At 35.8% G+C, this 26887-nt stretch overlaps 1 protein-coding gene across 1 annotated transcript in view; it reads right to left on the bottom strand.

The window, feature by feature from the left end:
• Nucleotides 1-25712, bottom strand: part of LOC150100996 (transcription factor AP-2-epsilon-like) — a 102990-nt gene extending 77278 nt beyond the window's left edge. The window contains exon 1 of the mRNA XM_090401959.1: nucleotides 25545-25712. Coding sequence (XP_090258085.1) covers nucleotides 25545-25712 — 168 coding nt within the window. The remainder of the gene's footprint in view (nucleotides 1-25544) is intronic.
• Nucleotides 25713-26887: the final 1175 nt, after the last annotated feature.

The raw sequence follows: 26887 nt of genomic DNA, 5'->3' as shown, positions 1-26887 counted from the left end.
ATTAGCGTACTAATACTCTTTATGATTATGCCGTAATTAATTATTAATATTGTAATATATTATTAATTTATAATTAATTATTGATACATTATAAAATAACCAAGGTGTTCCCTGAAAATTTCAGGATTTGTGAAGTGTTCCGTCGTAGGAAAAATCTGGGAAACGCTGCCATAGACCAAGATGAAAACATGTTGGCTAAAGTGTCTCTTACTTAAACAACACCCCATACTAGCCGTCAAGGAACCAGGGCGAAAACTCGGCTATTGGGGTTTACTCTGCATTGGAAATCAAGATTGGCACCATCAGTGTAAGAAGTATCAACAGAAAAGAAGTGGGACTCGAGGAAAACTAGAGAATATCACATCGATATAATGGGTGTTAACGAAACAAGAAAAAAAGGCGAGTTTCTTCGAAATAACTACAAAATGTTATATTCGGTCAATAACGGTCAGGAAAAGAAAGATGGAGCTACAGTATTCAACGCTAAATACGAGGGTAATCTTCTTGAATGGCAGACAATATTAAGCAGAGCGATGTGGGCAAATATCAGAACGGGGAATTGTGCAATGAGACTTATTTGTACGTATAATCGTAGAAAGTTCTACGGAAGAAGTGGGGAATATTTCGAGGTATTTAAGAAGGCAGTTGAGAAAGGTTAAACAAAAGTTGATCCTTGTTTGGAGATCAAAACAGTTGAGTAGGAAATCATTACCAGACATATACAAAAATGTTTTGGGGAAAATTTCGAGAAAATAGCAAAGAAGTTGATTAATAATAAGGGTAAGTGCCAGGTGGATTTCTGGTCAGGACTACCACCACATTTCAGAATAAAGATGTGTACAAATTCACATGAAAAAAAAAAAAATCAGGAGGTGTTTGATAGTGATATCTTAGCACACATTCAGGATGAAGGAGTGCAAAGAGGATTTGAAATTGGAAGCGATCCCCATTTAGTGTTGAGCAGGATAAAATTGAATTTCATATTGAAAAGAAGAACATATAGAACAGTTTTAAAAAGAAATCAAAGTCGCTTTCAGGCGAACTGTATGTTCAAGTATGCATATATTATTCAAGAAAAAAAAAAAGTCAAGTTATAAAAGGAAAACAAGGACCAAACCTTGGAGACTCTTTGGCAGACTCTGGGAGGGGAAAAAAAAAATTGTTTCAACCAAGAACGCATGTAGTAAAATTGGCTGCAAGAAAAATCAGAACTTCATCGTGGACTCGGGAAGTTAAAGAGGCAGTGAGGAAAAGATGTTAGCATATAGCAAGTCATAGTCTGTGCTCTTAGAAAATACAGGAGAAAAATGTAAGAAAGCAAAGCACTGAATAAAAGTAGCTAAACTAAAGTCATAGCCAAGCCATCGTCTAGCCCTTGCAGCGATGTACTGTCTAGCCATGTTGTATTAGAAGCATGTACCGCATGCTAATAGCTTTTGCCATGTTAAATATACTGATGTATTGGCATATAAATATTTATATTTAATAAACGTATTCTGCAGGTCATTCATTTCTTGATTTAAAGAATCTTAACGAAATGTTACTGGTGATTACATGAATTACAATATTACAAAACCGAAAACGTAACAAAATTTTATTATTTCGCACGGGAAGACACCGTTCATGGACAGCAGTAAATACCTGAGGGGATTGCTGTGCCTACATTGTATTAAAGTAAAATAAATGTGATGTGTAAGAAGTTGTAGGAGGCAAATATACAATCTGTGATCGTCTTATATGGCGACATATGGTACTTAAAGATTTCTATCGCTTCTTGTTTATTTTAGCAGAGTGGTAGAAAACGCGAATGCAAGCGGGAAATTCCCATCAATACTCAAAAGTAGAAAAAGCCATCAAAAACCTGAAATGTGGAAAGGCAGCAGGAGAAGATGAAAATGCTCTGCGTAATTCAGGAGGACCTGAATTATACGGTCGGATTCCTGGTGAATGGAGTAGAACTATCATATCGCTCATCTATAAATAAAAAGGAAAAAAAAAAAGGAAATAAAACTGAATGTGATAATTCCAGGAGGTATTTCCCTACAGAATGTTCCTGGTAAGATTTGTGCTAGCATACTTTAGAAGGCTCTGAGAAAAATTGACACCAGGAGAACAAAAAATTTAAGAAATAATGGGAAAAATAATAAAAAGGATGTGTATTTAAGCTTTGGGCCCGGAAAATGCATACTAGTTACTAGCAGAAAAAATGCTGGAGCATTATATACATGTGGGACATATCAAGCAACATGTATTTGAGTTTTCAGTTTTTATTTGGGCAGTTGAATTGAAGGAAGTACAGGAAGATGGTTTGAATTAATAAAAAAAAAGGGGGGGGCTTAAGACAAGGTTCTATGCACTTTTACTATTCATCTATATGGATCAGATTATGTAAGAGAAGGAAATTAACTTTATATTCATTCCTTTCATATGGTGATTCAACGACCGTGAGCCCCTTTTATGGGGAGGTACGGCACTACCTCAATCCCCCCCCCCCTCTTTTTTTTTTATCCGGGCTCGGGACCGACATAGCTGACAATTCAGACCTATGACTGGAGGGATTGTCTTAAGTATTCCTGATTGTGTCCGTGTGTGTTCACGGGCCGGTTTGCCTGCTTGCGGGATGAAAAACCCCAGAAAAACTAGGGGGGAGGGGGAAACCCTGCTGTCCACGCCCAAGACCGGCTAACTTGGCTATGGCAGATCCTTAAGCTCCTCACGTTGTCGACGGGAATCGAACCTAGGACACTCCTTCCCCAGGCATATGGTTGCGAAGCCACTAGGCACCGCGCTGACAACTTGATATTCAAACTGCACATATATAAATCTCGCTTCTTTACTTCCTACAGATGAGGGCATACTTCTAAATAATTCCGGTACAAGCTTTCAGGGATTTCTTAACTAAATAGCATAACAGAAGTAAAAAGATTTCGCATGAAAAAGATCAAAATTATTAGAATATGGGGGAAAAAAAAGGAATAAATCATCTACACATTGAATGGGAAAACTGTACAAGTAAAAACATTTCCGTGTCAAATTTGATAGAGATATAGACAACAAAATTCGCAAAGCTAGTAATGGTGGGGAGATGAATGGATAAATTTATATGAAACGAGAGAAAAATTAGTCGGAGCACTAAATTAGCTGTATACAAGACAGTGTTCAAACCAGTTTTAACTTATGGATCTGAGAGCTGGGTCAGAAGTAAAACACTTGACCAAAGACTAGAGACCGCAGATATAAGAGTCCTGAGAAGAGGCGTGAACCGATGGCATCAGTGGCAATATCATATTAAAAGCGAGGATATTGGGAAAGAATTTGACATTGTCGGCATCCAGGAATGCGTTAGCAAAGCGAATCTCAGGTGGTATGGTCACTTAAACAGAATGGGAGAAGAAAGGTTGATAAAAGAAGGTTTTTGCCAAGATGGCAAGGGGAAAAAAAAAGACAATCAAAACCAAGATAAGTGGATTTGATGCAGACACAAGTGCCATAGAAAACGGAAATATAAGATCAGCGTCATGGAAGAGAACGGAATAATTTGGAGTAATATTGTAGATAGGAAGTCAGTATTATATGAAGAGTTTAATACTGTCTTGTATATCCTTGAGGATACATAACAGGAATTTAATATAAAGGCCTTTATCTTATTTTCACTTATCCTTGGGGATTATTTCTCAAATAAATCGCAGGAGTTATTTGGTACAAAATTCTGCACCGAATGGACCCGTCCTCCAACTTTGCATAAGATGCACCACATTGCTCGGAAAAAGATGTGGTGCCTCTTATGTAAAACTGAAGAAAGAAGATCAGGTTTCAAAATTTCAGCTAAGATGAAATCAAGACCAGGTTGTCCACAAGGTTTAACAAAGATCCCAATAAGCATTTTATCAATATTTGTATATAAAGCGATTTTTACGGGTGTAGAGGCAGAGAAAGAGAAAATAATTAGGTACTACATATTAGTTTTTACAAAAATGTTTATGTATCAGTGATATATGTAGTCCTCCCCACGTTATGCGTAAGGGATAACTTTGTCATCCCTCCAAAATGACGATTAGGGCACCGATTACATATAAGCCAAAAATAAGAACCATTCTCCCATGAGTTCCCATCAAACTCCCTCTGTCACATTTAAGTCTATAAAATTGCGAACGATGATGAAATTGTTTCTAAGATCATATCCTAGATACTTCAAAATTTAAAAAAAAAAAAAAAAAACCTGCTTGTGATGAAGCAAATAAAATGATCTAACAAAATCCAACCTTCATTCATTCCATGCGAGCGGCTTAATACCATTTGCGAGCTATTCCTATGAGCTGTTCGTTAGCGACATTCTTTGCATATTAACCACGAGAATTCGCACCCTCCTTGCACACCGTACAATGAAAAAGAAAGATATAAAACACGTTGCCAAATGATCACGACTGTTACACAATAAAAACAGGAAATAAGCGCTGTTGATCTACTTGGGTATTAAAACGTAAAAGGCTTAATCCAACCTGCATAACAATTAAACCAAAGTTCTTCCTTCCTTTCAATGTTTCAGTTATATCTCTCGAACTTACAAGGAAAAAAAAAAAGTTTCAGGAATTTAATGAGCATGTCGGAGTTAAATTAACCGTGGGAGGGGATAAACCAAGCGACCAATGAAATCAGAAGGGATTTGCAATTTCTGAGAACTGCTATAAAATTAATCGGGACGCCATTTCTTACGAACAAGCTGCGTCATCCAGTTGATAACAATGGAGGAATTCAGAGGCATGCGCAGAATAAGGAATAGATTTCAAGTACTGGAAGGTTTTGTAAACATTGGTCTGACACACATCATTTACAATAGCGAAATTATTTTAACTGACGAGTCACGATTTTGTCTTCATTAAAAAAATACTAAAGTGAAATGGTCAAGGAAACAAAACCAGATATATACCAATCCTTTTTCTATAGGGGAAAAATATTAGAACAGCACATCACATTATAAATTGGGATGGTCAATATATAAATACTAACCATCTTAATTGAATGAAATACCCGGTATCACCGAATATTCACAACCAAGTTGACCCTATGACTTATAATCGAAGCTTTAAAAAGGTTCTTCACTGACCCCACAATATCGCCTTGGGTCTAAATAGATTGCATTCCACGATCAAAGGCAGCGAACAGAAATGGATGAAGGACATCCACTTTCTAAAATCGCTCCAAAGCGTACTGCACACCCATACACACACACACACACACACTTTCACTCGAAACGGTATGCTAATTAAAAAATAAATTACTTGGAAAATCACCTCTGGGTTCCTATAGCTGTCTTCTTTCGCCAGAGCCTTGAGCAGAAAGTCCATTTTTGTAAGTTGAGTTCCTGTCATAGTTGATTTTTCTTATTCTTTCGACTTAGCCAGAAGCGTCCTTCACATGTCGACGCGGGTAACGGACTGGTGTCTTGCCCTCCAGGTGGAGCACGTCAGAAATTAATGCAACTCCCCTTAAGGCAAAGAATTTGAGATTCACCCCCCCACACACACACTTACTTGCTCCCCAAAGGGGTTTAACAGTAAACTACCCGAAGGTCATTTTTAAAATCTTCTTAATAATTGTGTTGGTAAGAAACAGCAACATACTTAAAAGATAAACTTCTGGTAGGTCCCAATCATATTCGCGGATCAAGTTCTATGTTGGTTCAATGTGGATAACGTAAACGACGATGGAAACAGATTATATGAACTGTTTTCATCTGCTCCTGAAGGGAGCAGATGAAATGACTCAAAAGTTAAATAAAAAAAATATACATACAAACATTTACATATACATACAAACATTTACACAGCCAATGATGCCATCAAACATTGATGACCAAATCAATATGCACATCAAGATTCTAATATAATAATTAGAATTATTATAATTTTGTAATGGTGTTTTAGGTTTATGATGTATTATTTATTTAAAAATCCAAACATTTTAATTATTAGACTTTTATATTATAATTTTTTTGTCTTTAAATTAATATAAATAAAGTTGAACATTTTTTTAATAACTTGTTTGAAAACTCGGTATCTGTTATAATTATGTATCACAAGTTGGGTTAATTATCAACAAACATATTTATAGCAATAAATTTACGTTATAAAAGACCTGAAATTAACCGCTGAAATTAGTTCAACGAAAAGTGCGTTTAAATAAATTTGTAAAATTCGGAAATAAAATTCTTCACAATTCTAACATGAAAACGAACTGCAAGGAAGAACGGAGCAACGTTGGGCCATTTCGTTTGTCTTTCTATAAGTAATAATTCAAAGTTATTATTACTTAAATTTAAACTTTTGAATTATTAAACTTTTACATTATTTTATTTTTATTTTTTTTTTTTGTCTTCAAGTAATATAAATAAAGACGTCAATATCTCCACAAAAACGTTTTTGTGGAGAGTGACGTCACGTTTCCATGGTAATATTACCATGGTGACGTGACAGGTTACGATTCCCATGATTGTGACGTTTCTAAAAAAATTCGGGCTGAATTTTGCTGTTGTATATATTTGTTACTTCTCTTCAATATTAAAAGTAATTATGAAAAGTAATTACTATTTGAAGGGATGGCAGGAATTACATTTAATCATAATTTCAGATGATGCTGAAAAATATTTAATATCTCGTAAATTTAAAATCAGTGTTTTACTTGACCATTTCAAATCATGTGGCTGGCGACAACAAAATGGAAAAATTGTAGTGGTATGTGGAAAAGTTTCCTGTAACAGTTTTGTTGAATCCTAGATTGGGAGGTGTTTGTGTGAAGAGTTTTAGATTTTTTGAATGGATACTCTTCTGAATGGACATGACTCAGTCACGCTTTTTCAAAATATCCCAAACCTCATCAAGTCAAGACTTGTTTGCATCGCATGGCCTGAGAAGCGTTATAATGTTTATGGCTAGATTTTATCTTGTTTGAAAAGATTGCTTATTTACAGATTTGTTTTACATATTATTTCCCTGTTTTAGGCCTAGTAGTTCACTGTGAGCAACACCACTTTCCCTGTTGCGCGATACATAAATCTAGCTTTTCACGAATTTTTTCCTCTGTTGGTAGAACACGACTAACTCACCCTAGTTTGAAAAGCCCTTATGAAGAGGTTTTTAGTATTGTAGACGGGATTTAAACCCATACCTTTTCAATAAGACAAATTGTAGATCGACTGTATTAAGGTGCATACCGATCTTCAGACTTCGCCAATGTTAATGAACTAACTGAACATTTTGATTAGGGTGTATAAAGAGTCGAGCAAAATTTTAAGGCTTATAAAAGGGGACAACAATTCTACTGGCATTAAACTGATAACATTAAAAAATTCTATCAGAAGATATTATGAAATCATGTCTAAAAAGTTCGTAAATAACCCTATCTCTCTCTCTTTTCTTCCTTTCGAATTATTCCATATTCCATAGATGTGTTTGGTCACTTGGTTTGTCGCAAGCATCATCTGAAGAATTACAAAAAATCTCTAATCATCTTTCATGACACTTATTCAAATGTCTACATTTTCGAGTTCTTAGTTTTATTGTTACTCCAATCATAACCTAAGCATTCTGTGTTTTCAATGATTTAACCAATCGTCTTCAACCTCGATTTCTACAGGGTTAAAATTTTTAAATCAGTCACAAACTATAAGTTAAAAAAAATTTAAAAAAAAGGAAAGAAACAGCCGTAGTTTACGTGATCTGAAAAGACCACGTGAATATCAACACAGTTAATGGTTCATCTATAAATTATATAACGCTTGACAGGGGGGTATTTTAGGAATTTCGGAGCCCATTATATTGTCAAGTATACTAATTCTATTTTAGTAGAGTTTAAGCGCTAGAACTTCTTTTCCATTTATATATAAAAAAGGCGAAAATATCTTATTTTAAATTTCGAAAAATGCACATCGAATGTTGCATCAACCATGCCGTAGTGGTGTCAACACATCAATTGGGAGGAACGAAAGCTGCACTTAAAAACAAACGTGCTTTATCAAGATAATATTAACTGAAGTAAAAATATTACTGCATGATTACCTACTTTACACTATGTTACGTTTTTTTCTTTTAATTTATTTATCTAAACATTCCCAATACTGTCTTGCAGATTTCTTTCAAGGGATGAATCAAACTCACGTGGAGGTTATTTTTGTATTAGTTTGCTGGTTTCGTGCAATAATATAAAACTGAATTTAGAACTAAACTAAATTAAATTATTCAATTAATTTTCGCAGAAATCTCATTTTGTAAAGTAACGAAGACAAATCTGCTCATGTTTTTGAGCTTAGGCTGACAGGTTAACTTAATTCTATATTAGTATGCTGGTTCGTGTGCGTACTCCTATCATCCGCAAGTCTTATCTTTTCTTTAATAGTTCCGAGAAGGGCTCCAGATTAGGTTCATATTAATCCATTAGCTGTACTCAAGTTCTGGAGGGGATGGAATATACTGTCCAAGCAGTGCCGTAACGAGGGAGTGAAACATGTAAAAAACAAAAAATAAATATAAAAGTCCTCTATTTTATATCGTATTTTTAAATTTCGCAATACATCGACACACAAATTCTGCAACACACTGCAACTCATTTTGATGGGATTAATATAGCAAGCATTTAACATATTGTATTTAGTAAAATTTAACTTGTTACATTTAAATTTTTAAACATTTTTGGGTTAGGGGACACAAATTAGACACTTGCCACAGGCGCTTCATACCCTCGTTACTGTACTGTGTACAAGTTCAATGCACAATCATTTTCCCAATCATAAAAAACGCGATTTTTTTTCTGTAATATTTTAATCAAATGGCTGTTCTGACTCGACAAAAAAAATCTTAAACCTACTTTTAAGTCAATACGTTAACAACTGGCTAGTAGTTGAATTTCTTAAGATCGCTGTATCAATATCACTATCTGAGTTCATACTGAAACAAAACAGAACTAACTTTCATAGAATATTGTAAAGAATTCTTCATTTGCGAGAAAGTTCTCTTCAGTAGTGCGTCAATTGTGAAATTATTACCAACTGAACAAAACCAGAAGTACAAATTTATGCTTCGACTCTTATAAATTCGGGATTGTTAACCGATCAGCTCGGTGGCTTGTCAGCCCCACTGCACATTAGGTGACAGATAGTGAATTCCATCGCTTGGTGTGGAGACCACCGTCCCGCTTATTGCAGACCGCTTGAAAAGTTCGGCCTATGTAATAAATAAATAAAAATTACAAAAACTATATACAGGGTGTTCGGGATAAATTTGACATATTTATAATTAATTATATTTTTCCGTAAGTTACATGTATTAACACACACTTCTCTTCATTTAAAAGTTTGGACCCTTCTTCATTCATATACAAGATGTCAGAAAGGATGGATAGCTGGAACCCACCTGAATCATGGAAGAGAATAACTTGTATCATGATGATTCGTGCCCGCCATCAAAATAAGGATATTACGACTGCTGCCCAATGCTCCCTGAATACAGTAAAAACAATCAGGCATGAACTAGAGACTTGCAATGGTGACTACGAGGATGTAGCAAGAAGAAAGATCCCTAGCAGACGATCTGATTGCGTTCGTACAGCAGAATTCCTCGCAAATCTGCAGGAACAGGTGTTGAAGAACCCTGGCATTGGAATTCGGGCTTTGTTCGTGGAGTTGCTAACTGTAGTCAAGCCCTGGATAACAAGGGTAGCCAATGGTAGGCCGTATGTATGGCAGCAGGATTCGGCCCCTTGCCACACCTCTGGGAAAAGTCAAAAATGGTTGTCTGAAAATTTCTACGACTTCACCAGTCCAAATGTTTGGCCTCCAAACTCCCCAGACCTTAACCCCATGGATTATTTTGTATGGGGCGCAGTTGAAAAAGACACCAATCGCACTTCCAGTAATACAAAAGCCCAGTTAATGGATAAAATTAAAACAGTTTTTGCGGCCCTTCCCAGGGAGACTGTAGCATCAGCTTGTTCGAGGTTCCGAAGCAGAATTGAAGCTGTGATCGATGCTAATGGTGGTTATTTTGAGTAAATCTTGTTGATAGTATTGTAATTAACTCTGCCTGTAATGTTTTTTTGTCAATTCATTAAATTTAATAGATACAAAGAAGATTTTCTTTTTCCTTACGAAACTGTCAAATTTATCCCGAACACCCTGTATAATTGATAATGGAAAAAATCCTTTGCCTACCTATGGTACAAACAAGGGCGGCTCATGCATAGGCACTGCGGAACTGCAGCACCCCCCATTTTTCTCGATATATAAATATATTTATTAATTCATTTATATTTGCTTGTAATATTTCATTTTATCATCAACAATCCTATACAATTCTCTTATTTTGTATAAAAAATAATAAAAACCCATCTTGTAGCACTTACGAGGGCGAAGGACGCTAGCAGTACTGTGTCATATTGTTACGCGTGCAAGCATATGCACGTCATAGTGAGATGCGAGCTATTAGCGTAATGCGGCACTGTCCGTCGCGCAGTTCCACTGTTGTTTATATGCAGTTTGGCCAGTAGTAGAGTGTTCGTAGTGCTTATAGTGTTTACTCTGTCTCTTTAAATATTTGGACATTACAATTAAAGACATAACATTTGTTATAGTTTTTATTTTAGAACATTATTGGAGTTATGATAATAGATTTTATTTTTAAGTAATTTTGAATTATACTAAACTGTATAATTTTATCGATAATAAACGATTTTTTGTATGTTTAATTTTTTTTTTTTTTTTTAATTTTTACCATAATTTTGATATTTTATCCAAAACACGTATACACTGTACTCAAAGTGTGTATGTATATTTCGAAAGTTACAGCACCCTCACGATTTCAAGCCACGAGCCGCCACTGGGTACAAATGTACTATAGGTGTGCTAATAATCTTCCGTGGTTGGGAACTACAATAAAAAACAATTCATTTTGCGTAAATAAGTACATAGACTAGAAATTTAAATTTCTTTAAATTTAAATGTGAATGTTTATCACAAATGATTTAAGTTCCAGACCTCGCTAATCCTCAAGAAATTTAAGGTGCCTAAAGAAGTCAGTGGAGGATTACAGGAATCACTTATAGGATTTAAAAATTTAATCCCGATTCTTATTATTCGAGGTTGTACTGTATAAATCGCAGTTCCCGCCCATTGTCTGGCACATTATTCTCGTGGAATATTTGAGAAATCTTGATTCGATATTCGTAATGTTAATATCGATTTAAAAAAAATGGAACAATATTGTAACTTTGATGATAATTTTATGTAAGTCGTCAATTTAGTGGACATTATCCTACCAAAATAAAATAAACTATGTTAAAGAAACAAATAAAGCATTCGTTTGTTTGTCGACGAAGACAGTTCTGTTCCCATGGCAACAATAGGTTCTGCTTGCGCACAGTGCTAACATTTTTTAAGTTGGTTATTAATGTAAGTTTGCCAATTTTTTAACATGCATTTACCAAAGAAAGGCTACAAAACCTATCGTCCATGTACCGTGGTTGAGCTAATTCAAAACTCTGCTCTAGAGACCAAACAGACCTTTCCAAGCTACTTCAGACCCTCCAATAAACTAAAAGAAATCCGACCCACTCAGCAAATCCAGACCGACATCAGTACTCAGTACCTTTCATACCATTAAGGTGGTTTTTGAGGGATGTAGCGCAACCCTTTAGAGAAACCTAAAGATAAATAAAATATACAAGAACTGAAAACAGGCATGACGTCATGTTTCTATGGTAACAATGCTTCCTATCAAAGTGACAAAGTGGTCACTGTTTGCCTCATCGTAACTAGTACAGTGGTCTTGGAAAAACCGAGTTCTACCTACTCCATAAACATTTTTTTTTTTTTAATTTAAAGAATGAAATAAACGAAATTGTAGCTCATGAATCTTAAATCTTTACACACAAAACAAAAGGGGGATTAGTATAAGTTTATTCTTAGGCTGACAGGTCAACGTAATTCTATATTAGTATGCTGGTTCGTGTGCGTACTGCTATCATCCGCAAGTCTTATCTTTTCTTTAATGGACCTCATGCTAACAATGTTTTTAAGGGGTCTGCAGGGAAGTGAAAGGTGGTGTCTTTTTCTTTTAATTTTTTCCTGGTGATTAGATTCCAACAATATTTGTTAATCACGATCCATGTGGCTATTTGCTGTAAAATAAGAGCACAGGCCACATTTACCTCTTCTGTTCCTCGCCATGTGACACATTACTCGGTGAAAACAAATTCAAATGTCACTTCGGATCTTAAGCGAAATGAATTTACGATTCTCGTTAACTTGTTCACGGCCACAGTAGGCACCATCCAGCCAAGAAATTAACATTTGTATTCCGCACACGGCAATGCATGCATTGCTATAGTGTGTGTGTGTGTGTGTGTGTGTGTGTATATCTAACTTGAGAAAACATTGCTAATTGCTATCATAAGTGGCCTGTTGGACATTTGAAATGTAACGCGGCAGTTTTGCTAGGATACGGGACGGTGAGACACAAGATGTCGTATGAAATACGATATTGTGACTTGAATCATTTGAAATTTCTTCCAAGTAGGCTGCACTATGCCTTTCAGTATACTGCGCATGCGCGATGTAATGATCGCAACGAATACTACCTGTATATGCATAACGTCCATGCCAGTAGCACTTGAAAAAATTCTAACATATTGCAGCTACAGAAAATCTATTTGGCCAATCATCGTAGTATACAACAAGCGATTGAAAGTGTGATATACGTAGTATCTATGACATCCGGGCATTAAATGACTACGGATGCCTACGGGCCAACAACTAAGTCATTAAGAACTAATGCTAACTCCGATGTTTGAGCCAAAATATCGATAATATTTTATACGACAGATAAGAGTGACCTTCCGCTCCCACGATTTCAAGACGTTGCTGTTTGAATTCGCAATAAGCAACACCGAACCAAAACAGGCCACACTAAAACATTGCATGCTCAAGTTGAACAGTTGGATGTACCACCGACTGCCTTTGGAAATTCGGCGGTAGTGAAGGTGAAGGAATGCAGTTAACACGTGCTCAGCAGGTAGAAAACGGAGGGAAAATCGGGGATGGCAGGGGGGGGACAAGGTTCATCTGCCAACCAGAAAGTTTGTGTACATGTAGCAGTGCTAAGAATATTTAATTTTCTTTTCAGGAGAGATGTCAAGACCTGATTGTGCACACTTTTATGCGTCAAGATCAAAAGATAGGGAAGGTGGATTGGTGTTATGTAACTGTGATAATGTACACGCACTGCTTACCACAGATTCGTAGGATTTCTCTTAAGAGAAAAACGATTTCTAAAGGAAATAACTGACTCTTTATAAAGAAATGGCCTCTAGAATTTGTTCCTCTCCCTTTCAAGTACCCAAAGAAATTCTGCACCGGTGGGGGCTCGAATATCAATGTGCAGTGACTGAATGCAAAATTACCCTTGCACCAGCACTGAAGTTCAAATAATATATATATAACCTAAAACATTCAATTTAGAACCTTCTGAACTAGCTAAAAGTTCCTCTAAAGTCCTTATTCTTATAAGGACTGGCTTAAAGGGGCGAAGCAAATATGCTTTTCATCTTCCCCGTTATCTGTAGAGGACAGTGTAGGGATAAGGTATTATTGAGCTATTAAAGCTCTGATCATCATGGCATGAGGGTAACAGCAATAGCCAAGCCTGAGTTAAAACTTCATTGGCTACAGTATTGCCATCCATTACCCTCCAGGGTATTAGTCACCGCATCTCACAGTCGATCTTTCTCCTCAAAAACCAATATTCCCAAAGTTGTATTCTTTATAAGTTACCGTAATTTTTGTTAGGTGGATAAGCATAATACCAAAATATAGAGTTTACTTAATTAGAATTTCGCATTATTAATAAAGTAATAAAAATATTAAACATATGTTATTATTTTATAAATGAATTCATTAAATATTCTTTTTTTTTAATATTATAAAAAGTGTTTCTCATTATGACTATAAAAATTTGAAGAGTCATCATACAAATGCAGCTTAAACAAAAACAAATAAAACATAAAAGCTATTAATGACTAAATAATATACGTTAGTCAATATCCAAGTTTTTTTCCCCTTTATTAAAAAAGAAACTCGATTTTTTTGCCACAAAACGTGAGCAGAAGATAACGACCCTCTGATTTATGTCACCAATAAATTTTCGAAATTAGAGATTTAAAACAATATTGTTTTAAATTCAATGTACGCATGTGTACATAACACAAGATTTAAAACCATATTATATTCAAATTAAGGGGAATTGAATATTTCAAGGATCGCTTTCATTAAACATTCTTTATTAAAAAAAAATGCTTATTTAACAAGGAACTAGAACAAAGCAGTACTGGACAGTTTGTCAGTGTCTGAAAATTCATTTTAGGAGTATTAATTCTTTGGCAGAGACGTAATCTAGACTTCAATCTTATTTTAAAACAGAACGGCCGAGTAACAGTCCTAAAAGATAAACGAATCCGAAGAGCTTGTAAGACGTGGATGAATAAACTGTTGCCATATTATTATAGTAATCGTCTTTCCACCTCTCAAATTTTTCTTATACATTACAATACAAAATATATAAATAAATCAAGACCAAGTTTCCCTTATATGTATATTACATTACATATTATTATTACATCATCAAAAGAAAATGTAACAAAAAATCAGCCATAACAACAACTAGTGTAATCACCAGCTAAAAGTCTCCTCTTATAGTCCTTATAAGGACTGGCTTAAAGGGGAGAAGTAAGGATGCTTTTTATCTTCCCCGTTTTCTGTAGAGGACAGTGTAGAGATAAGGTGTTATTGGGCTATTGAAGCTCTGATCATGGGTGGTATTGATAAAGAGGGTAACAGCAATAGCCGAGCCTCAGTGAGAACTTCATTGGCTACAGCATTGCCATCCATTACCCTCCAAGGGTATTAATCACCGACTGTTTAAGTGAACTCAAAAAAATTCGGACGATCTCTAGGCCACTCCATAGAAAAGACCGTCCATATCTCAGCGTTCGTTCCACTCAGTGACGGGCATCCCCACCACCGAACAGAACCGCTCTTATTCCGAAGAAAAGCATTCACCAACAAAGCCCCTCACCGTGCCGTGCCGGAAAACACTTTCCCCAGAGACTCAAATTGCTCCCTTAAGGCAAAAACCTTAAGAAAGCGAACTCAAACTCTCGAAACTCTGCGCCCAAGGGGGTAACAGCAACAGCGAAACCTCAGTTAAACTTCTTTGGTACAGTATTGCCATCCATTACCCTCCAAGGGTATTACTAATCACCGAATCTCACGGTCGATTTTCCAGCCAGATCATCCAAATCTCCTCTTATAGTCCTTATAAGGACTGGCTTAAAGGGGCGAAGCAAGAATGCTTTTCATCTTCCCCGTTATCTGTAGAGGACAGTGTAGGGATAAGGTGTTATTGAGCAATTAAGGCTCTGATCATGGCAGGAGGGTAACAGCAATAGGCGAGCCTCAGTTAGAACTTCATTGGCTACAGCATTGCCATCCCTTACCCTCCAAGGGTATTGGATTGAATGAATCAATCACAGCATCTCACGGTCGATTGATCCCCTCAAATCTCCTCTTATCCTTATAAGGACTGGCTTAAAGGGGCGAAGCAAGAATGCTTTTCATCTTCCCCGTTATCTGTAGAGGATAGTGTATGGATAAGGTGTTATTGAGCAATTAAAGCTCTGATCATGGCAGGAGGGTAACAGCAATAGCCGAGCCTCAGTTAGAACTTCATTGGCTACAGCATTGCCATCCATTACCCTCCAAGGGTATTGGATTGAATGAATCAATCACCGCATCTCACAGTCGATTGTCCTCCAAATCTCCTCTTAATTCAGTATTCCCAAAGTTATATTCTTTATAAGTTAATTTTTATTAGGTGTATTTGCATAATACCAAAGATATGGAGCTTACTGAGATAAAATTTCACTTTATTTGTAAAATAAGGAAAATATTAAATATACGTCATTATTTTAGAAATAAAATGAAATATAAACATAGAACTTTACCAGAAATTTTGTAGTTTCTACATCTTGGTATTGATAAAACACACATTATGTCAGGTGTTACTTATGCGTGTTTTATCGATAATCATTAACACAGCCTTTATTCTGCTATGCATTTAGCTGTAAAAGAGAATTTAGGCATACTTAATTATTCACTTCCCTCTCCACGGGCACACTTTAAAGCTCGAGTCTTCATTACCTGATGCTTGATACGATTTTCGAAAACAGCGATATTAAATGTTTTTTTTTTGTTTGTGTGCTTGCTTGCGTACTATTTTTGACACCTCAGCTAATTCTACTATGCAATCCCCCCCCTTTTTTTAAAGGCATATTCCGTAAAGAAAATAAAAACTTTGTTTAACAGTGAATCGATAGTATTAGAAGTATTTTACTTTAGTTTCTAATACAGGAAAAAACCAAAAAAAAATCAAATTCTTTTGAACATTAAGAATGTTCGTGATGGTAATACTGTTATTTTTGACCACACGAACTATAGGAGAGAATGAATGATTACTATTTGTTTTTTTTTGTTTTTTTGGTCAAATTTATTTTAAAACAAAATTATACCAACTAAACTAAACTGTGGCCTCATCACGGTAAAAGATGTATAAAAATAGTAAGAACACCGAAATGCTAAAAACATAGGCTTTTATAAAAATACAAATTTTGTATTGGGTTTATTTTATGGTTTTAGTGTTAACAATTTTTAGCATTTCGGTGTTCTTACTATTTTTATACATATTTTACTGTGATGAGGCCAGCAGCCACAGTTTAGTTTAGTTGGGATAACTTTGTTTTAAAATAAATTTGACCAAAATAAAAACCCAAATAGTAGTCATTTATTCTCTCCTATATTAAGAATGTTCGTTCTTATACATGAAATAAACGTTACTTTACTGCTATAACATCTTTTCCCCTGACGTAATTAACATTTCTCCAAATTGGTCGTTTTGTTCAGTACCATACAAACTTCTCCCTAAAGCAATAAGACTTATTTCGGACTTACGTTAAAAATGATTCAAGTTTTATGTATTTAGTTCATTAATTTTAATTGAATTATAATTTAGTAGCAGAAGAACTTGTTTCTCTGGCCAAATAAACATACCTTGACAACTGCTTCCAAAAATGGTTAATAAATATTGCTGCTGCTTTTTTTTTTTTTTTTTTTTTCCCGACTTGTTTCTTACGTAGATAGAAGATTAGTACGAAAGAAACTATTTTCTCAGGAAATACAAATGGATGAAGGATGTTCCAGAGAGTGTCATTTAAGAGAGAAGGGAAAAAAAAAAATTCGTCCCACAGCTTGATAGAGTGTGAATTGTCTGTGGTTGGTTATAGTTTAATAGGCTTAAAAGGAAGTGGTGAATGACAGATGACAGTTTGAATGAACAAAATAAAAAATAAAAAAAAAAACCTGTAACAAAAATGTAAAGAACAAAATCAGCAAAATAGGAATTCAAGTTTAGCAAGAAAGAAAAAAAAGCGCAATATGAATGATAAAAATTCTGAATACGTCATTCTATAGATCTAAGTCAGTGACATAAGGTTACGAGTAAGTCGCAAAATGCAGTTATTTTTCTGAATTTTGCGAATTTTTATATTTATTCATCAACAAATTGAAAAAAGGTGTTTATTTTTATCACTTATTTAAAAAATGTTTGCTCAAAGTATATAATATTTAATGTAAATTTTAATTGTATTATTAAGGATTATCCATAATTTTAGAGCATTACTTGCTTAGACTTAATTATTCAACTTAAACTCACACTTATTTCACATAATTATCACTTTGACTCGTCCTGATGCATTAAGTTAATTAAAAAGGGTTTTACTCTTAAGTGTGAAGGGGAAAAAAATTATAAATATAATTATATTTCAAAAAAGACTTTCATTTTCGCGTCTTTCTCTCCTTCCATAGATGCTCTGCAATAAAAAATTAAAAACGGAACTACCACAACCTAATTAAGATGCTTTTAAATGGGAAAAAAAAAAAAACAGTCCCTGCGACAAGACCGCTAAGAGTTAAATTTTATGCACAGTAAATTACTCTCTACAATTATAAAGTTTTACTTTAATGTATAAAAATTCAAAGAAATCATTTGAAAACAATTTTGAGGCCTACCACTACCCCTTTTAATTTACTTATACTTTAATATATCATAAAACATTAGCATTACCTTATTTTGTAATTTAATAAATTGTTTAACAAAGGCCCTATCACAAAAACGCGATGATTAAGGTGATTTTTTATTAAAAAGTTTGTTTTCATTAAAATACTATAGATATTTAATAAATTATGTATATAATAATATTGTATCTAGTAAGATTTACTTTATATTTAAATAAATGTTTATATTTTTTAAATTCTTTCTGTTTAAACTACACACCTTTTATTTATTTATATAATTTTTATATATAATGAAAAGTGGAGCTGTGTGTGGCTATTATTAAATTGTGGTAAGTAAAATAAAATTTCCAGGGGGTAACAGATGGCAATGCTGTAGCCAATGAGGTTTTAACTGAGGCTGGACTATTGTCGTTGCCCCGCTATGGCCAGAGCTTAGCTCTATAATGCCCTATCCATATATATTTTCGTCTACTAGGAATATGAAAAGCATTCTTGTTTCACCCATCTAGTCAAGAAAGAAAAAAAAAAGTGTGGTTATTGTAAAGTCGGTGTCGAACCGATAACAAATTTCTTTTGCTTATTTATGTTCGATTTGGTTATGATTCGTAATGGCCGATGATTTGTCCAGTGTAATCGATCTCATTCTAGAATTAATTGCTGAACCTATTATTCCTGAGTAGAAGTCCTATAGTCCTTCACGCCTGATTGTGAATTTGTAATTATTATCTATCTCGTAATGCTTTCACTGCCTCCTACTACCCCTTTATCTCAAACCTCATAAATCTAAATCAAGAATCGCCCACCATTTCTCTCCTCCCTGACTGGGTTATTTTTTTTTTTTTTTTTGCCCTATGGGAACGTACCTCCTTAGTTCATTGGCCTGCCAATAAAAGAATACAAAAATCACAGATGCAAATCCCAAAGTGAAGGATAAAGCAAATGTGTGAAGAATTTAAAAAGCTATTTTTGAATGATGACAATTAAATGGTTTTTTTTTTTTTTTTGACAAGCTGATATAAAAATACATACAGTTTTGCCATCGATCCAAAACTTATCAAAAAGCCTCTGTAGTGAAGATAGGTGGATTCATGCTGTAGCATCACCACCATATTCAATGATTCTTGGAACTATCCAGCGTTGATTTCTATTCTTTGGATACTCAATATTTACACACATTTCCAACCAAGTGTTTTTTCTGATTTGGAGAGAAGTGCGTCAACAGTTATTAGAGTAAAGGTCACAGTTATACCCACACATTTCTTCAGATCAATACTGGTTTTCTGAAGTGAACTCGAGTTACCCTGAAGCAAGATTAGACAAGTTATGGTTGTAAGACACACTTGACATGCCACTTAAACATCGTCCACTCAAAAGGGTTAAATTCAAAGAGCAATTCGTCGAAACTTGTCACACCATTGACTGAATATACACAGCAACTGGTTGTGGAAGTAACAAACTGACTAGTGCAGGAGGTTTGTCGCCTTGAGCTATCCGACACAAGTACTTCATCCCAGTCAATGGATGCCTGCCATGAACGATGAGCAATACGGTCGCTGAAGGACCACCAAAGGTTACTTCACGGAGAATTCATACTGATCACCGAGACGATTAAAATACATCTTTTCGTTAGTTTCAACGATTCTTTTAATAGGAAAAGAGACGCAATTGCTAACAGCGGGTCCATTCTTTTAGAAGCCCACAGCATCTATCAACGTCTTTTCTTTGTTCACACTTCTCTCGTGTTGAGTGACAACTTTCGACACCAGAGGGGGTCATTGTCGACCTGTTGAAGCTATAGAACTCGTAGAAACCCCCTACCTGTTTCGCAATCTTCTACAGATATCCTCTTTTCCAGTGTTTTTTTTTTTTTTGTAAGCCGTGTGTGTGTGTGTGTGTGTGTGGCTGTTTTTATTTGGTGTTTACTTTTACTTGGATTATTGATCTCAAGCTGCATCTTCAGCTACTCATACCTTAATCCAAAAACATTGGTGTGAGTATTTTTATGCACCCAATATACGTATTTGTAAGTCATCTAACCTTTTCTTGGCATATTTAATCTCTCAATGTCTTTTTAATCTTTAATTAAATTAATTCTGATTTCAAGACATTCGCTTTACCTATTCTTTTAACGTGTTCGCACAAGTCGAAAGAGGTTTTCACTTGCAATAAAGATCTCCTAGTTTTCAAAACAGATAGGACAGCAGTTTTTAGTTTTTCTTAACGATAGTGAAGTACAAAAAAAAAATCCAATTAGTTCAAGTTATTTATCTGAAAACAGACTTTGAAAGATGTATTAAACATTGAATAAATACTGAAAATATTTTGATCGAAGCTCTTGGAGTTTTCGTTCGGATTTCTGAATGCTGATTCACGGACTGTCAATAAAACCATGAATTGTAACATCAAAAACAGCAAATATGCCTTGCTAATAATATCAGGCTTTTATTATTATGGCATCGATTCAAAACTATTTTTAGAAAAAAATTGCCGCAATTCTCAGTTCTTTATATCCAACACACAAGTTTGCATCCTCTCGATTTAAATCGGAATGTTACCCTTAAGAAGAGGGGAAAATATTTAATGCCTCTAAAAATTTCACTCATTTACTGTTGGGGGAAGAATTACACGATTGTAGATCCTCCATTTTCATTGGCTCAACAGCCTTGTGTGGGCCCTGGCTTACTTCAGAAAAATCTTCCAGCCTTCCTTATTCAGTGCCAAACTCCTCCAATTTTTGACTCCTAAAACCTTAATATCTTGCATCTCCACCTTCCCATCTTAATTTAGGTTTTCCAAATTTTCTTTTTCCTTCTGGCTTAGCATTAAACATCTTGTTAACTATTCTATTACTATCCATGCATGTAATGTGTCCAACCGAACTTAATCTATTATTTTTATGTACTTAATGTCTGGCTCATTGAATAATCTGTATAGTACATGTTTATATCTTTTCCTCCACACACCACTCTTGTACTGCTCCAAAAATATATCTGAGAACTTTCTTTCCAACAGACATGCCAATCTTTCATCTGCCATTGATAATACCCAGTTTTCAGGGGCATAAGTTAACAACACTGGTCTTACAAGTACTTTGTACATCATTATCCTTTTTCTTGAGATCAGATGTGACTAAGTGTTTCCGAAGTCCACAGACGCGTCCATTTGAGGAAAGAATACGTCTCTGAATCTCAGTACTGATATCATTTTTACAAGTAACTTCTGATCCCAAGTATATAAAACTATGTACAATTTCAAATTTATAGGAACCAATTTTGATTTGAGAAGAATCATTGTCATAAATCTTTCTAGTTACTGGCATATACTTTGTTTTTTCTTAATCTTCTTTGTTGCCTTTTTATGAACTAATGAAAGTTTCTTCCTTTGCTTTTCGTGTCCTTCCTATAATATCGATATCATCTGCATAATTTGTAGAAAATAGTTCCCCTTGTATTAATGCCAGTATCTCTGAAAACCTTTTCAAGTGCTATGTTAAACAGTAAGCCATTCTTTTGTCGAACACCATTTTTATATATACAGGGTGTTCGGGATAAATTTGACAGTTTCGTAAGGAAAAAGAAAATCTTCTTTGTATCTATTAAATTTAATGAATTGACAAAAAAACATTACAGGCAGAGTTAATTACAATACTATCAACAAGATTTACTCAAAATAACCACCATTAGCATCGATCACAGCTTCAATTCTGCTTCGGAACCTCGAACAAGCTGATGCTACAGTCTCCCTGGGAAGGGCCGCAAAAACTGTTTTAATTTTATCCATTAACTGGGCTTTTGTATTACTGGAAGTGCGATTGGTGTCTTTTTCAACTGCGCCCCATACAAAATAATCCATGGGGTTAAGGTCTGGGGAGTTTGGAGGCCAAACATTTGGACTGGTGAAGTCGTAGAAATTTTCAGACAACCATTTTTGACTTTTCCCAGAGGTGTGGCAAGGGGCCGAATCCTGCTGCCATACATACGGCCTACCATTGGCTACCCTTGTTATCCAGGGCTTGACTACAGTTAGCAACTCCACGAACAAAGCCCGAATTCCAATGCCAGGGTTCTTCAACACCTGTTCCTGCAGATTTGCGAGGAATTCTGCTGTACGAACGCAATCAGATCGTCTGCTAGGGATCTTTCCTCTTGCTACATCCTCGTAGTCACCATTGCAAGTCTCTAGTTCATGCCTGATTGTTTTTACTGTATTCAGGGAGCATTGGGCAGCAGTCGTAATATCCTTATTTTGATGGCGGGCACGAATCATCATGATACAAGTTATTCTCTTCCATGATTCAGGTGGATTCCAGCTATCCATCCTTTCTGACATCTTGTATATGAATGAAGAAGGGTCCAAACTTTTAAATGAAGAGAAGTGTGTGTTAATACATGTAACTTACGGAAAAATATAATTAATTATAAATATGTCAAATTTATCCCGAACACCCTGTATATTATAAAAAAAAATTTTAAAAAAAGTGTTATAGTTTTAACATTAATTCAGTTTAGTGCAGCTTGGTTTGCTTAAGAAGTTTTTGCTTTTAAGCACACAAATGAATTTCTTACAAGCAGAGCAAAATTCTGCGTGGACAAGATTTGTCAATTGACAAACTTGCCATCTAACCCTGCAATATTCTCGTTCCGAGTTAGCATCACAAATCCTCGACTAAGTTTTTAGAATTTATTTCAAATGAAATAACATTTTAAACTAATAAAACACAAACGTGTTATTGAAATAAAAACAAATCTTTCTTCAGAGCAGAATAAAAACGTCAAGAAACGTGTGTCATGACATTTTAATAATAATGGCCGCTACGATATCACAGCAAAAGTTATTTTTTCCCACCAATTATATATTCTCGTTTTAAAAATAGGGAAGGGGTGTATTGGATCAGTAAAATGTCATTCATGACAACTAACCATAAACTAAAAAGAAAATTGTTTGGGTTATAATCTTATGAAATGGAACGCAATGTGCTACTTAATATAGTAATACACTCTTCAGTTTTCTCTCGTTTAAATATATAAATGCGGCTCACTAGATGAGCATTTTGTGTAAAAATGCTTATGAACCTTGATTTTCGAAGTCTAAATTGTTTAAGTTTCGGATTTGCGTGTTGATGGTCTTAATGTCCAAAACTCAGATTTTTGCTGCTACGACATTAAAATTTGATATAAAAATTCACTGAACATAAATTTTTATTTATAAACAAAGAAAAAATCTTGAAAAATTAATTGGTTTCAGAAATATCATAGAAATTTTTTCCGACACCATCTGAAAAATTACATTTTTTAAATTTAAAATGACGATATAGGAGAGTAAATTACAAATGTAATTTAAATTACATTTTTTAAATTTATAGGAGATTAGTTGGTTCTATGTTTAATAATATAATAATGTTTGTAAGCATTTATATATCTAGAATGAAATGAAATATCTAGAATGAGATAGAGAATGTGAAATGACAGCTTCCAGCTGATCCCAATGATATCTTTCTAGTATATATTCTTTTGGATGAGTTTCTGAGCCTTCTCTTCAGATTAGTTAAGCAACTAAACATAATGGATTATTTAAGCTCTAAAGATTAAAAATCAAGATGGACACGAAAAATTAGTTTATGACCCTTGCTTTAAAAGAGGTGTGTGTATGTGTAGGGGATTCCTATTTTTTTATGCGTTTTGAGGTGACTCGATTATCTCAAACTTCACAAGTGGAGAGGGAAGTACGGTAGCATAACCCTTATCCAAACACAGCCTTTGCAGACGAATCTTACACTTTATTTGAAGTTTCAATCTGCATCCCCCTCTCTAGAGAGATCTCACATGATTAATAAAATCAACCGATCTTTCAATTATACTTATTGACATTATCTGCTAATGATTACGATGCTTAAGAATTAATGATTAAAATACATTAATTCTTAAGCATCGTAAACGAAAACTCAGATATCCATTTCGACTGAGTGTTGAAGTTCACGAACGCTGCTGCCCTGCCTACTCCAAGTCGCAGCAGGCATGGGCCGAACAATGGCGGATGTGCAGAAACAAAGCCTCACCCCGTTCAAATTCCTACGTGCACTCTCTCTTAGTCAGGTAGGTTGGGATGGGGGGGAAAGGAACCACCTTTTTGTGTGAACACCACCCCTTAAAGTACCCTAATTCCTGTGGTTGCATTTTCTAGACTGAAATAGAAAAAGTCCCACAATACTGGAAGAAGACTTGATAGCACCTGTAGAATCATCTTTTGCAATGTTGCACTCATACCTGAGCGAGTTCCCGCCGAACTACGGCTAGATAGCGTCGCGAGACTGATCAAGCACGAACAAAAACATTGGAAAGTACAAGTACATAAAAGGGGGAAAAAAAAACGGAAGGTTTAAGTGAATTTTCGTCTTAAAAATACAATTAAGATGATTGCAGTCTATTTGAAATATTCTGTGATTAAGGAGTTAGCACGTGAATTAGCGAGTTTGGGAGGGGGGATGCTGACCTTATCCCTACTATTCGGTACATTGAACAAAAAATATCTGAAGTGTATTTGACCCATAAGAATTATAAAATAAATTTAAAAAAAAAATACATTGTTGGAGTTCTATTATTGTTCGATTTAATTGTTGGGTTAACAAATATTATTAGGATTTACTTCTACGTTGATTAAAATGTCATAGTAGAGGGAAAATATTTAAACTATTTCTCGGTTAACCAAACATCGCCATAAATTTACTTCAGAATTCCGAATATGGAGTGATATTATTATTTTAAAAAAAATTATTATTATTAAAAAAAAAAGTTCAATTCTGGGTATTACCAGTAGAAGGGATTCTACCCCCCTAAAGATATTCTAAATCGGGTAAAATGCACTGATCTTCTGTAGTTTGTAACGGCAGAAGACTTTGTAGATTATCAATTCTAAATATTAAAATTATACGGTAAAAATATTAAGGAGAAATCCAAGAATTGGCAACGTCTAATAACAACTAACATCACGTACACACACAAAAAGTAAATAAACACTTACTACTACGAAATTCCATGTCTTTACGAGACTGCTATCAAAGGCAAAGTTTTTCCCCAACAACAGCCCGAAACTAAAAGTTATGGAGCATGCGCAAATATATTTTAATGTTAAACAGCCCAGATACACCTGAATGAAAGTTGGAAGGCTCACAACAGTTGGGTCAAAGTACCTCCTTTTTAACCCTAAGGGGGTGGCTGATAAGAGTAAGAGAGAGAGAGAGCCAAAACGCGGGAGAATTTCCAGGTGTGATTAGGACGTGAAAAGAGTACTTGCAAAAACAGCGGACTCAGCAATGTTTTGGTGGATTAACGAACTTACACGCTAAAGAAAAATGGAAAATAAAATCAAAAATTGGTACCTCAGCTGTCTCGATGAGGGCGAATGCAGACTGCATGTCGTTTGATTTGGCAGTTTGTCCTGGTGACATTTGACCCGTGACATCGTCGGCATCTTCGGTCCCTTTCCTCTTCTGACTCGTTCCACCGTTCGGACTGTCCGTTTGGGTCAAAGGGCTAACTTGGGCCATCGATGACACCTCGCACACACATACAAGCACTTACCAAAGAAGGGAAAAAAAAAAAAAAAAAAAAAAGGTCCCAGCCGAGGAAGAAGGAAAACGCAAAAAAAAAAAAAAACACTGGTGACGTTAAAAATTCAGTTAGGCCTAGATCGGTAGACACAGTGGAGCGTAACGACTACATCGGATGTCGGACAAAATGGGGGGAAGGCTCCGGGCGCTTGTGCAGGTGATGGCAAAACTTCCCTGAGGAAACGATCAACAGAAATCCCTGTCGGTGTTTTGAGATTGGGAAGAACGGCAAGTGTCACGGAAATTTTTCGTCACACTGGCTCGCTCTGGTCGACGCTCCAAGCCCTGTGCCTTCGAGGCGGAATCGTTGGCAAGCGTGATGGACCTGTAGCTGGAGCTACCTGGCTAGCAAGTGCTCAGCGAATCACTGTGCTGGACAGCGGGAGAATACATTCTTCTCCGTTGCACCACAACCAAGGGAACGCTAGGGGAGAGAGGGAGGGGTACACGAGAGGGGAGTTAAGACTATCCGAGCGAGGTTTCGGTCGAGTAGCTGCCCAGGTTGCCGAGCGCACAATGCCTGGGGGCAACTACGTACCAGACGCTATAATAGCGGCTAGCAAAGGAAAGGGGGGGATAAGAAGGAGGGGACGGGAGTAACACGCACCGCTGACGCCGAAGCTTCTGCGTTCTTCCTTTTGTATCGGGGCCCAGCCGAGCCTGTTTGCTGCATATATTAGCCATTCCATAGCTCGCTTCCCAGAATGTGTCCTACCTGCTTGACAAGTCCTCGCCCCCAACCCCCACGTGTCCCACGTTAGAACCTGTACGGACGGGACGCTTATATTCATCTCTGCCAACCTGTCCTGAAACGCGGGGTGCGGTAACTCCGCCTACCGGCGACGTATCGAGCACCTGTTGTTCGCATTACTTCAGTCGGAGTGAGGCGATGGGAGTGCGCAAGTGTGTATGTGCACGTTTTCCGATGGGGTTGTTGCTGATTCCGATGCATCGGGGTTTTCTTGAGCAGGTTGCGTTGCGTTGTGCAAAGTCCTGATGGATTACCTGACTGATGTGCGTGTGTGTGTGACGCACTCTTTCCGCCACAGTTTTGAACTTGTTTCGTACATATTTTAAGGTCAAACACCAGTGTGAGGATGCGGAATATCCTC

This window comes from Typopeltis vanoorti, chromosome 12, assembly GCF_054136105.1.
Source record: "Typopeltis vanoorti isolate ZY-2024b chromosome 12, IOZ_Tvanoo_1.0, whole genome shotgun sequence".
Taxonomy (NCBI): Eukaryota; Metazoa; Arthropoda; class Arachnida; order Uropygi; family Thelyphonidae; genus Typopeltis; species Typopeltis vanoorti.
The sequence above is the reverse complement of the archived record's forward strand: the minus strand, read 5'-3'. Positions and strand labels throughout refer to the sequence as shown.